The sequence below is a fragment of the Carassius auratus genome, chromosome 10, assembly GCF_003368295.1.
Source record: "Carassius auratus strain Wakin chromosome 10, ASM336829v1, whole genome shotgun sequence".
Taxonomy (NCBI): domain Eukaryota; kingdom Metazoa; phylum Chordata; class Actinopteri; order Cypriniformes; family Cyprinidae; genus Carassius; species Carassius auratus.
The window spans coordinates 9,566,514-9,579,382 of record NC_039252.1 but is presented as its reverse complement, the minus strand read 5'-3'; the positions used below and the strand labels follow the sequence as shown (position 1 = coordinate 9,579,382).

Genomic DNA, 12,869 nt, shown 5'->3' with positions numbered 1-12,869 from the left:
ATCCTATCACAACGCACGTTTTGTTATATGACGGCCAATGAAAGAATTAGACGCAAGGCTGTTTTCTCCGCCTTCCTTCGTGACGTGATTGTGTCGCAGGGCGGGGTTTCCATTTTCACTGCGAGTTTCGGGGAACAAACATGGAGCCGGAGATGGAGGACAAAACCTTAGAGCTGATGGTGAGTACTCGAGTGTGCTCCGAAATACATTTTCTAGTCTATTCTCAAGACTTTAGATTTTTTTAAATCCATATTAGTGGTTATAAGAGTAGCCTGGTTTAATATAACTAGCCTCTGGAGTGGGAAGGGATCGGCTGAGTGGAGGGAGGACGGAAGGAGGGGTGAGGAGAGAAATGGCTGGCTCGGCTGACAGGGAGGGCCCTACTGTGTATCGCTGGCTCACTTGGTCGGTTTCACCTCTCTCGCCTGTATTTTTCCTTTAAAAGAACAGCTGAAACGTTAGTAGACAAGGCTAACAGCTGTTCTGAGGATATTTATTGAGCTAGTCGCGGAGGCGAAGGAAGGGAAGCTGCCTCGGCGTCGTGGTGAGTCCGAGTCTCCTCGACTTCAGCCGGTGTCTTGAGCTTCACTGCGGTGCCTCTGCGCCACTCAATCCGGTCTATAATGTAGTCCCGCTGACGAGTTGTGGTTCATATAAAGTCCAAGAACGCTTAACTATGTTTTGAAGATTTTAAAATAATCACTTCTCATTCACAGTAACGCAACGTTTACTTCTCACGACTCATTTTGACTGGACTTTAAAGCTGCGTAATAGGAAGTATCCGCTTCTGCTGTCAATTTTAAATGACGTTTTTGAGCCGAGCGATGAGCAAATATACAAATGTAGGCAAACTAATTCAACAACCGTGTTTAAATGAGTTGAACATTTGTGTTTTAGTAACCGCACACTTTTCTTAGGGAAATACAAACGTTAATTGTTGCCGTGAAAGCAGCAAGCGGCTAGGTGGCTAACCACACCAAACCATTAGCCTACTCGAACCAATTACGATAGTTTCTTATTAAATACACTATTGTTTCTTATTTTTAACAATTTTCTCAACCGTAATTCTATGAAACACTTAAAATAAAAAATAATCTGAATCACTCAAATATCGTTTACTACTTAAACGCGCAGCTTTTATTATTATTATTATTTTTTGACTAGATTTGAATATGTAGTCCCTATTAATTTTAAATACTATATTTCTATTCTTAATTTAAAGCGTTTTCATGATTTCTTTAAAAATAAGTTGACTTGTTTAAATGTGCTCTTTATTAATAAGGTTGTGTCTGAATCAATTTCTCTCCTAGTCAATACAATAACATTATAGAATCAAGTAGATTTGCTTCTTGTTGCCATGGATACTGTGAACAGGGTAGGAGTGAATGCACTTGAGTCTGTCCACTTGTGTTGTGAAGCTTGAGGAAGACCGATAAATGGCCTTTGCTTGAAGGAAACAAGCCATGTGAATTTGTGTATCTACTGCAGAGACTCATAATAAAACTGCACTTCCTGCTCTGCTGACCTAGAAAGAAGGTTTGAAATGAATCCCAGACTTTGTCATCATGTGTCAGACTGGGTTATTATTGTCAACTAAAACCATAAAAACATTTGTGTTATTTGGAGGAAAAACTTAGGTTGTCAAGGTAGCATTTCCCATTTTCATTTTGTTTAACTTGAAGTACTAAAATAACTACAGCTAAAACTGAAATTAAAACTTTGACACACATAATGATAATAATAAAAATAAAAACTCGACAAAATTACAAACATAAATTAAATAATAAATGGGGAAAACCTGAAAAAAAAATGATATTAATAAAGTCTAAAATACTATCTCAGTGCTGCTAAAATAACAATTTTTTTTTTTTTTTTTTTTTTTTTTCTAGCTTCAATATAACTGCTTTATTTAGTCCAGAGAGCCGAAGTTTCGAAAAAGAAGTTTGGCTGGTATTCAGTGATTATGGATTAAAGCAGGTGCTGAGTTGTGGATATTAAGAGCAACGATATGTATGGTAACATCTCTATCGTGGCTTTACTTGGGATGAAAGCATATCCCTGTGGTGGCCTTGGTTAGGGGACAGCTGTTGACACGTTACCCAAACGCCCACAGGCCCTGCCCCATCCCACATCTTTGCTGCATGCTGATGGAGGGTCGGTCCAATTATTCGGCACGCACAGATCGTAGGCTGGCACTCCGTCCTTTCATCTGCTTTCTAACAAACAATGCAATGTGATTATGAACGTATGTGATCAGATGATGGGCTATGTATAGGAGTAGTTCTGATTCATATTGTGGTCTTTGAATTATGTTTGTTTGTTTAATTTAAAGAAGACATTACTATTGATTTATAAAAATAAAAATAATATTGTGATTTCTTCTGCAGAACATCTCTGTCATGGACTCGCAGACTGCAGACCGCTCCCCAAAGATCACATTGATTAAGGTGAGGAGGACGAGCCCTACCTCAGTAAAGTGTGTCAAAGTCTGCTAAAATAATAAACGGATAGAACAATGTGGGTCTATTGTGTAGCCTCTCCCTGAACTATGCAGGGTTTCCTATACTGAAGTACTGTTGATTTGGGGGTTTGTTGCCTAATTTGCATCTGGAAAACCTCAGTGTCCATTTCCGCTGGCTTTTGTTTTTGGGGTTCCTCTTGCATTTTTGATATGCCCTGGAAAATTACATTGGCCCCAAAATTATCTGGACGCTCACAATACTGTTCAGAAGTTTGGAGTTGGTGAGATTTGTAATGTTTTTGAAGTCTCTTGTGATCAGCAGGACTACATTTATTTGATTGAAAATACAGTAAAGTGGTATTGATGTGAAATTACTAAAATTAAAAAAAAAAAACTTTATGCAATGTAATATAACAACATATTACTCCAGTCTTCAGGATTTCTTAAAGGATTTTTTAATTTTTCTTTATTGAAAAGTACATAATTCGTTTAGTTTCAGACTCTTTTGTAACATTATAAATGTACTTGGTGTCATTTGGATCAGTTTAATATTTCCTGATCAAAAAAGTATTGTGAAAGTATTAATTTCTTCAAAAGAAAATCTTACCGACCCCAAAACTTTTAACAATGATGTAAGGCACTTCAAAATACCTGCGTTTCATATGAATCCAAGCAGCATGATCTGCAGACATATGATGCTAGATTTCTCAAGGCTAGCTTCACATTTTTGAGACATTTTTGGTCTTATTTTTAACAAAACCAAATGTATTCTGATGAAGTTATTCGATCAGTTCCTCAAAATCTCCACCGCACGTTAGATCTTGTTTCTATTTTTTGACTTGTCAGAAAATGTCAGAATCTTTATCTAATACTTTCCAAAAAGTAACAAAATTATGTTAGTTTTTTTTTTTTTTTGTGCGAATTTTGTGCCAATTTTCTGAAATGTTTTGTCACTTAAGTGCTCAAGTATGACTGTATGTACAGAACATCAAGTGATGAGTTGTTTGTGATTAATAGCGTGAGAATTTGTTGTAGAAGCATGTGAAGACAGGAACTGTATATGGCTCTTTTAATAGAAGAGCACCTGCAGCACTGTTTCTTAGCGGAGTTAACACATCTGCCTTAAAATATTATGATAGTACGTTGCCATGTTTACAATTTTCCTTTCCAATAAATATTTTCGTTTGTCTCATCTAATATTTCCTTCTTTTTTTACCCCCCTTTTACAATTCTCCCAGCCTACTTTTATCTGTCCTCAGGTGAGTAATGGACCTTTGACAGGCTCTAGGAAGCGGCCGTCAGAGGGAAATTACGAGAAGGAGAAGGACGTGTGCATCCAGCTCTTTGATCAGTGGTCTGAGGCAGACCAGGTGGAGTTTGTGGAACACCTGATCTCACGCATGTGCCATTACCAACACGGCCACATAAACTCCTACCTCAAACCCATGCTCCAAAGGGACTTCATCACGGCACTGCCAGGTAACACACACGGAGTCCTTGTTCTGAAAATGCCATTTCTGATGAAGGGTGTGTCCATTAATCTTAAAATATAGCCTTAAGATTAAAGAGACCATGTTTTTCTTGGCCTTTTTTTTTATCTCTAAAATTGAAACCAAACTTGAATCACAAATCATCAGTATATTTTATTCTTATAGGGCCCTATGAAATACGTTGTTTTTTGTTTTGTTTTTCAAATTCTATATAATATAGACTCCTTTTTTTTAATGGTTAAATTTAATTGTATTAATCAAAGCATTTCTGATTAATAAAAATCATGAAACGTATACAATTTAGTGACCATTTATTAAAAGTTTAACAGAAGTTACATATTTAGGGCCCTATGAAATGTTATTTTTACATAGTTAATATTGTAACTATTCCTTAAAAAAAATAGTTGTATAAATTTTTCCAACAGTAGTAGTAGTATTACGTACATTCTACTGAATAATAGCAATTTTTTTGCCGCAATGTCTTCAAGTTAAACCAAACTTTTATTTTGGCGGGTTGCTGTGAATACCTTTAAATGTCTGTGTATATGACACTAGTTTTACTCAAATGAAAGGCAAAATGCTCATGAAGTACCCTCAGAGCAGTTCTGGAGATGTTGTTCATGTATTTATGTCCTCATTTAGTGAGACGGCAGACGCTGAAATCACCACGAGCGTCACGCAATTCATAAGGTGTAGTAAACAATATGCGCGTCTGCGTCATTCATTCACACGGAGACACGAACATGCAGGATTCATATTTGATTAGTCTTTTTGCGGTTTAATAGTCCATGTCGGTGAATGGACTCATTTTGATTAATTCATCCAAACTTTAACAATTTCCGTGATATACATTTACATTGATGTAGCTGGGTCGATCCTAAAGCGACTTACGATTGAACATATTATATATCCCGTGTTAAACTGTAAGTTCTGTTTTTATAACTGGATTCTGTGATTCCATCCGCACTTTCTGCATCGTGGAAATCATAGGGCCCTATTCTTAGAATAAAATCCCTGTTTGTATTTCAACGGAATATACACAACCATTGAAATTTTGTGGCCTGTTAGATTGTTCTTTTTTTTTTTTTGAGAGAGATCATTTTATTCAGCAAGGATGCATTAAAACTGATCAGAAGTGAAATTTGTGATGTTGCAAAAAATATCCATTCCAAATGAATTCACTTTCTATATCAAAGAATCCTAAAAAATGTATCCGTTGCCACAAAAATATTAAGCAGCACAACAGTTTTCAACACTGATGATAATAAAAAAGTAATTTTTCTCAAGTACCAGTTCAGCATATTAGAATGAAGTTTTTCCATTTTAGCTGACATCATCAAACCACCTTTTTAGCTTTTTTTTGTTTTGTTTTTTAAACCCCTCTTGCATTCTCCAATCTCCATGTTTATCATTGTCTACTTTATGCTATCCAGTCCCTTCCTGATAACATTGTAGTTTACCCTTTTTTTTATATAAAGTTTCCCATTTCACTTAAAGAAAATCGCTCTCAATTTGTCTTCCAGCTCAGGGTCTGGACCATATAGCGGAGAACATCTTGTCCTTCCTGGACGCACGCTCTCTTTGTTCGGCTGAGCTGGTGTGTAAAGAATGGCAGCGTGTGATATCCGAAGGCATGTTGTGGAAGAAGCTGATCGAGAGGATGGTTCGGACAGACCCGCTGTGGAAAGGCCTTTCAGAGAGACACCAGTGGTGAGTCACAGTTCTGTTTACATCCCCCAAACCCCCTCATTTATACATGAGGTTTAGAAACAACCTCGTCATTATCTCTCAGTGGTGTAATTCTCCACCAGACATGCTTGTGCATTTTATTTGGCCTTGAATTGTGAAGATGCTTGTTTATGTCAGTTTATCAGGGATGTTTATTGCCATTTCCTTCATAGGGAAAAATACCTGTTCAAGAACCGCACAACAGAAGTTCCTCCAAACTCATACTACCGCTCTCTTTATCCAAAAATCATTCAGGACATTGAGGTGGGCAAAGCAACCATCGTTTCTTTCTCTCTTGTCCTTTTAAGAGTGTAATGCGATGTTAGATCTTGTCTGCTCATGTCAGTGTTTTTAAGGACAGGGAGGTAGTAAGCGTTTGTTTGTTCATTGTGATTACACCTCAGGGGTTGGCCTCATGTTACTCAGCTCTTATTCTTCTTCATAGCTACCCTCTGAGTAATCAGAGTATGCAGCCATCAGTTATTTTTGATAAAACGGGCCGCTGATTTAGTTAATGTGCATGCATAATCATTTTTATTCCAATCAAATAAATTAGATGTGTAATTAAATTGCTCATATGACATTGCTGTTCATGCTTCCAGACCATCGAGGCAAACTGGAGGTGTGGCCGACATAACCTGCAGAGGATCCAGTGTAGGTCGGAGAACAGCAAAGGTGTTTACTGCCTTCAGTATGACGACGAAAAGATCATCAGCGGTCTACGTGATAACTCCATCAAGGTGCGACCGTGCTCTGCCGGTGTATTTCTAGTGAAGCTTGTGTGGGTTTAGTGAAGTCATCACCAGTAAAAACCACACCGTCTTGAGTGCATCCATACGCAGGTGTCATTTAAAAACACTAACCACAAGCGTGTTCTCGTGAATTACACTGTGTTTAATCACATTTAGCAAATGTGTGATTTCTCACCTGTTAGAGGAACATGAATTCTTTGTAAACGGCTCTTTACATAGAAACATGTTTGGGTTTTTCAAATCTCTCCCCTTCTGTATTATAATACAGAAACTAGAGAGAGGGTATTGGAATGGGTGAGATGATTCAAGTCACAATTTCTAATGCAAGAATGACTTGTTGTTGGTTTTTTTGTAGGGGTTTGTTAGATTTCCTTACTCACAATATTAAGCTCTGTGGTAAAGTCCCATGTTCTTACTGCACTTGTGGGAGATAATTTCTGCAAGTTATCTCTAGGGATTTTGTGGCAGAGTTGACAATATCAGGAAGAGGTTCTTGTTATTAAAGGGGTCACTAACAGAGGAATCAAAATTCCCTTGATCTTTTGACACATAGGAGGACATTGTGCTATAAAAACATCCTGTATGTTTCAGAACTCAAAAAAATATTGAATATATGAGACCTTATTCTAAATCCTTAATCCTACCCTATTCTTAAACTTATCAAATACTTTACTAAGTATTAATAAGCAGTAATTAGGAGTACAATAAGCGAGAAATCATAGTTAATAGTTAGTTAATTGTGTAAATTGGACTCTAATCTAAGAGTAACCGGATTAATTTAATTTAGTTAATTATCTATTATTTATTTGAAAGAATGAAATAAGGATAGACATGAAATGGTTATTTTAATTAACTTGTCGAGGTTGATGTAGGGTTTAGAAAATAGTTTTTGGAGAGGGTCATTTATACAGTAATTTAATTACACTGTTGAAGATGTAATTAGTAACTAGTAATTAATTTTTTAAAGTAGCAAGTGTGAGTATCTGTTTTTATTATGTGGTTACTATTGCTTTGTCTGTTATTACAGATAGTTTGAAATGTACTGAGTATTTATGTGTTATGTTTAACCTAAAACACAGAAGCAACTGCCTGTAAAAGATGTAGGTTGTCAAACATGCATAACTGTTGACCAATCACTGCCGTGGGCATTTATTTCTGAGTCTACAAACCACCACGCCTATTCAAACAGAGTGTTCAGATGAGGGCGGTCAAGATGGGACGGAAAATTGCCTATTTCTTTTAAATAAGGAGTTTTTTTTTTTATGTAAAAATCTTTTAACCATTATAAGTGGACATCAGAGAACACTACACAATAAAAAAGGCAGTTTATGACTCCTTTAAATTTGATGCCTCTTAGTTGTGAAAAATGGCAAATATATTTAAAATTATTGGCATAACCTTCAAATAGTGATGAGAGAGTATTTCATTATTTAATTGAATATTTTGTCATTTAAAGATATTAAATAAAACTTGACAATTAACCGATTTTGGCCATAATATTACAATTAGTTATTGACTATTGGTGCATCCTAGCTAGAAATTGTTTTTGTTTAATGATCTAGTTAACAGAAGTTTTATTTGACATTGTGAAATTCATGGTGTTTGCAATTTGTAAAAAGATGTCATATGTGTGTTTGCATTCAGATATGGGATAAACAGACTCTGGAGTGTTTGAAGATCCTGACGGGGCACACAGGCTCTGTGCTGTGTCTGCAATACGACGAGAGAGTCATTGTTACCGGCTCCTCTGATTCCACTGTCAGGTCAGATTTCCATCGGTTTCTCGCTCTGTTCATTTTTTTTTTTTTTCAGTAACCCCCCCACCATCTCTCCACATGTCTGTTCAGCTGGAATGGATAAAGGACTGATAAAATCAGGGCTGACTTTGCTTTCCTTCTCTTTTTACCCAGAGTGTGGGATGTGACCTCGGGGGAGGTTCTGAACACTCTGATTCACCACAACGAGGCCGTTCTCCACCTGCGATTCTGTAATGGGCTGATGGTCACCTGCTCGAAGGATCGCTCCATCGCCGTCTGGGACATGGCCTCTCCTACGGACATCAGTCTCCGCCGGGTTCTCGTCGGACACAGGGCTGCCGTCAATGTGGTCGACTTTGACGACAAGTACATTGTCTCTGCCTCTGGAGATCGGACCATAAAGGTCAGCACTCTGAATGACCGCCATCAGCTGTCAATCAAACTTCTTACATTATTCTCATATTGATGACCATAAGCTGCAGTGGACTAGGCTATATTGTCATGCAGCTGGAATTTGGTGACAATGTGGGTGTCAGCTTGTTCTGTCCAAAGCACAGAAGTTCCCAGCAGAGGGCAGTAGAGTAATAGTTTCTTAATTCTCTGTAGACCGCAGAAACGGTAATAGTCCTTGCTTTTGCCCAGAGTCCTCTTCAGCACTCATGCCGCTCTAGATGCTGGACTCGGAGCATTTGAGATTCCAGAAACAGACAGCTCTGATCCAGCCCACCCATCACTCTGGGAGGGGTGCCAAGTCATTCTGCACCCCCACCCTATCTAAACATTCCCCAAATAATGAGGCAGGGCAGTGAGGGCTGGTGTGTGTAGATGTCTGGAGGTGTTTTCTCATGCACATACATACTGGTATTTTATTAAATATGCCTATGGATTATTCTAAGGATAGGTGGCAGTGATTTGGAACAGATTTAAAGTATTTAATGTTTAATCCTGTCGTGTGATGTACTGTGTTTTGCAGGTGTGGAGTACAAGCACCTGCGAGTTTGTTCGGACACTAAACGGTCATAAGCGAGGAATTGCCTGCCTGCAGTACAGAGACAGACTTGTGGTCAGCGGCTCCTCCGACAACACCATCAGGTGTGTGTGTGAATAAGATATCATTCAAGTTGTTTAATAGTAGTTGAGTGTATCTCAAGAAATGTCGAAAATACCCAGGTGACATTTCATCCCAGGATACTGGAGTAAATTTTTTACCAGTAAAACGTAGAGGTGTTAAACTGATTCATTTAAAAAATCACACTTGAATGTATTTTAGTTTGTCTAGTGTACATCTGAAATGTCTCCTTTATAAATGTATACCTTGTATAATTTATTCAGAGATCGCCATGAAAATAGCCTTGATGCTGACATGGCATTAAAAAGTGGATAAATAATTAAATTGATAAATACCAGTAAAACGTTGTTTTAATTGTTTACTCTTATTTATTTATCTTAAATAATTTTAAATTAATATTTAATGTAATGTATATTACTCTTTTTACTGTATTTTTGGTAAAAAATGTAGCCTTTGTCAGAATAAGATACCTAATTCAAATATTTCTTTTATTTCTGTTTATTAATTTCATTCTAAGTATAATTCTTTTTTTCTTTTTTTTTCTTTTTATAATGAATGTTTATGAAAGTAATTTAAGTTTAATTGGTGTGAAAATAATGGTCCTTTAAAAATCATAAAGGACTTTATTTTCTTCATGTGAAATGTAACCTGATTCTTTGTTTTTCTTGTTGGTAGAATTGTTCTTTTGGAGGGTAAGAATGTGACCTGGATTCAGCCAGTTAGTATTCTTTACTTGTATGATTTATTTTCTCACAAAATGTGTTAATCTGTTTCTCCAGGCTGTGGGATATTGAGTGTGGAGCTTGCTTGCGGGTTTTGGAAGGGCACGAGGAGCTTGTCCGCTGTATTCGCTTTGATAACAAGCGGATCGTGAGTGGAGCGTATGACGGGTACGTCTGAGTCTGATTCTAGCTCACAGTTAAAGGAAGTTTTATTGCCATTTTTTTCATTGCAGTGCATTGAAGAATAAAAGAATGTGGAAAAACAATTTTTGCAACTGTTTGGTGACAGCCAAATAAAACTGGGAGGGGAAGAGCTCATAAAAAGTCTCAAAAAAAAAAAAGTATGTAACATTAGAAATTGGGAAGCACATTTTTAAATGAATTATTAGCAAAATCCCTCCTTGACCTTCTCTCACTGCCATTGTTGAATCATAGTGTAGTCTGGGGGATTAAATGAATAAAGCTTTTTTTTTTTTTTTTTTGTCTGGATTACGGCTGGTTTATTCCTGGCCTTAATGTGAATAATCTCTTTATTCTCACATCTTTAATTGTGGAGTTTTGTTTGTCTGCTCCCTGTGCTCCGGTCATTAATCTGATACATGAGCAGTTCACAATACCCACACAGCTGAGGGAGCAGTCACTTTTAATCCCACAGTGGAATCACAGATTATCTGTAGATTATGTGTGAAATGCGCCTCTAGAGCTGCTTTGCGACATAAGATTGAGAAAGGGTTTTTTAACCGATGTACCATGGATTTATGATGGTCATATTTTTTTTTCTTTTTGTGCATTGTCTAATGTGTTTTAATGTGTTTGTGTGTGCGTGCACAGTAAAATTAAAGTATGGGACCTACAAGCTGCTCTCGATCCACGAGCCCCAGCCAGCACTCTGTGTCTACGTACACTAGTGGTGAGTTTCCATCTCCTCGTCTTCAGACTCTCAAGATGCCGTTTTTTTTTTTTTTTTAAGACAAATCTTTAAATGTATACATGGCAATAATCTCAAATTGGCTAAACATCCGCTGACCAATTGCTCTGTGACTAAAGTTAACTGCTCTGTGTTACTCACTCCTAAGAGTCTCTGGTCTGTCGCTCATCTCAGTCATGTGTAGTCAATCAGCCCTCTGCAATGTCACACATTTATAGCACCATAGTCTTGCATCACGTCATTCTGTGACTGATTTCGATTCGCAGCAGTGTTGTCATGGATGAATTGTTTTAATATAGCCTGTCTGCGTGCAGGAACATTCTGGCCGAGTGTTCCGGCTCCAGTTCGACGAGTTCCAGATCATCAGCAGTTCCCACGATGACACTATCCTGATCTGGGACTTCCTTAATGTGTCGACCAACGGGCAGACGGAAGGACGATCGCCGTCCCGCACGTATACCTATATATCCAGATAGCAGGTAGCACACACAAAGTTCACAAACACACACACATACATCATAATACAAACACTAACTTGCATGCATGTGATCTCTCGACAGGGAAGCCCTGGTGGCGTGCGGAGTGTGTGCGAGTGTGTGTGGAGACTGTTCGGGTGACCCAGTCTCTGTGGAAGTGTGCCAGGATCAAAGGTCGAGGAACGCCACCATCACCCCCCTCCCCTTCACCCTCCTCTCTCCATCTGTCCGTTTTATTTCTCCCCCCTCTTCAGTCGATTTGAGGGCCGCCCCACGACACGGACCACATCAGTTCTCTTTCTCCCTCTCTGCGGAGGAGGAGGTGGAGAAAAGATGGAGAGAGCGATGCCATTAAGCAGAGTGTAAGGGTGGGTGTGGAGCCCCCCCCCCGCTCTCCCCCGCCACCGCGTACAGAGTGACAGCTGCCCTGGCTCCGCCCCCTGGGCCCATGAACTCTGTATCCATCTTTTGTTTGTTTTACTTTAATTGATTCAAAAAGTAAAAGATGAAAAACAAAAGGGAGAAGGCAAGGTCTGAGTGCCTTCCTTCCCTCTGGACTGTTCTGCATGAATGAGCGAGCGATGGGACGTGTAACGTGTGCTGGTCAACCCCTTGGTTTCTGTCTTACGTTTTTGTTTTTTTATGCTTTTCCTTCTTTTTTTTGGAGAAATTGACTTCATATTTTCTTTTCTTGTGAAATCGTATGAATAATTGTAGACTTTTGACTCTTCTCCTGATATGTCCCTCCATTTCTTGTTTTTAGCGCTATCCGTCTCGTTCCCCTTTTTACTGTCTGCTCGTCTAGGTTCTGAATGACACATAACTGATCTCAATTTAGTTGTAAACAGAATTGTCTCGTCTAAAATGGTGTTGTATATTGAAAAGATTTTTTTAAAGAAAAAAGCGTTATTAATAAGAATAAAGTACTTGACTGTGAAGGAGTGTGAAGAAGCTTGCACAAGCGCATCTTGTTTTTATGTATAATATAGTGTGTGTGTGTGTGTGCATGATTCGCTCTTTTGAGATAAAGGCTTTCCGACAGGCCCAGATTTCAGTAACCTGCTGCCATGCCTGCCAAGACCGCCAAAAATCGCGGGGCCGCTGTTCAAATATTTAAGTTTACCTCCTGCTCCGAATATGTGGAAATTGGCAGTACTGTCATTTTCGTCTTATTTGATTTCAGCTTTCCTTATGAACGCCACCATGGCAACAGCCACAATAAGAGCCCAGTTCAGTGCTGTAGCAGTTCAAAAAGTGTTTGAATGCAGAGCAATATTTTAGTCCGAAATCTCAAGAATCCATTCCATCCAGTTCCATTCTGTGCGAACTCTGCCCAATATGACTGATCTGGAATGTAGTAAATGACTAGAGTACAGACAAACCCTCAAAAGAGGGTTCATATGTGTTTAAATCTTCTTGGTTTTGTTCTACAGTTTAGCTTCTTGTTTGGAACTCTTAATAGTTAAACTAGTTCTAGTCTGTTTTA

At 38.3% G+C, this 12,869-nt stretch overlaps 1 protein-coding gene across 2 annotated transcripts; it reads left to right on the top strand.

The window, feature by feature from the left end:
* Positions 1 to 63: 63 nt before the first annotated feature.
* Positions 64 to 12,321, top strand: LOC113109765 (F-box/WD repeat-containing protein 11-like). Of its 2 annotated transcripts, none has more exons than XM_026273508.1 (13): positions 64 to 179; positions 2,388 to 2,447; positions 3,700 to 3,940; positions 5,475 to 5,661; positions 5,853 to 5,943; positions 6,282 to 6,419; positions 8,076 to 8,194; positions 8,342 to 8,591; positions 9,162 to 9,280; positions 10,037 to 10,147; positions 10,811 to 10,889; positions 11,222 to 11,386; positions 11,468 to 12,321. In XM_026273508.1, the coding sequence occupies exons 1-12, from the start codon at positions 141 to 143 to the stop codon at positions 11,381 to 11,383; spliced, it is 1,596 nt and encodes a 531-aa protein (XP_026129293.1). In that variant the 5' UTR covers positions 64 to 140; the 3' UTR covers positions 11,384 to 11,386; positions 11,468 to 12,321. The 2 variants fall into 2 exon arrangements, with proteins under 2 accessions (XP_026129293.1, XP_026129294.1); XM_026273509.1 differs by lacking the exon at positions 64 to 179 and adding an exon at positions 359 to 544.
* The last annotated feature ends 548 nt before the right edge of the window (positions 12,322 to 12,869 follow it).

Bases quoted from the DNA above. Each gene is read 5' to 3' on its own strand.
- LOC113109765 (XM_026273508.1), top strand. From the start codon at position 141: ATGGAGCCGGAGATGGAGGACAAAACCTTAGAGCTGATG. The intron at 5,944-6,281 runs GTGGGCAAAGCA...TCATGCTTCCAG, and splicing joins AAATCATTCAGGACATTGAG to ACCATCGAGGCAAACTGGAG. The intron at 8,195-8,341 runs GTCAGATTTCCA...CTTTTTACCCAG, and splicing joins TCCTCTGATTCCACTGTCAG to AGTGTGGGATGTGACCTCGG.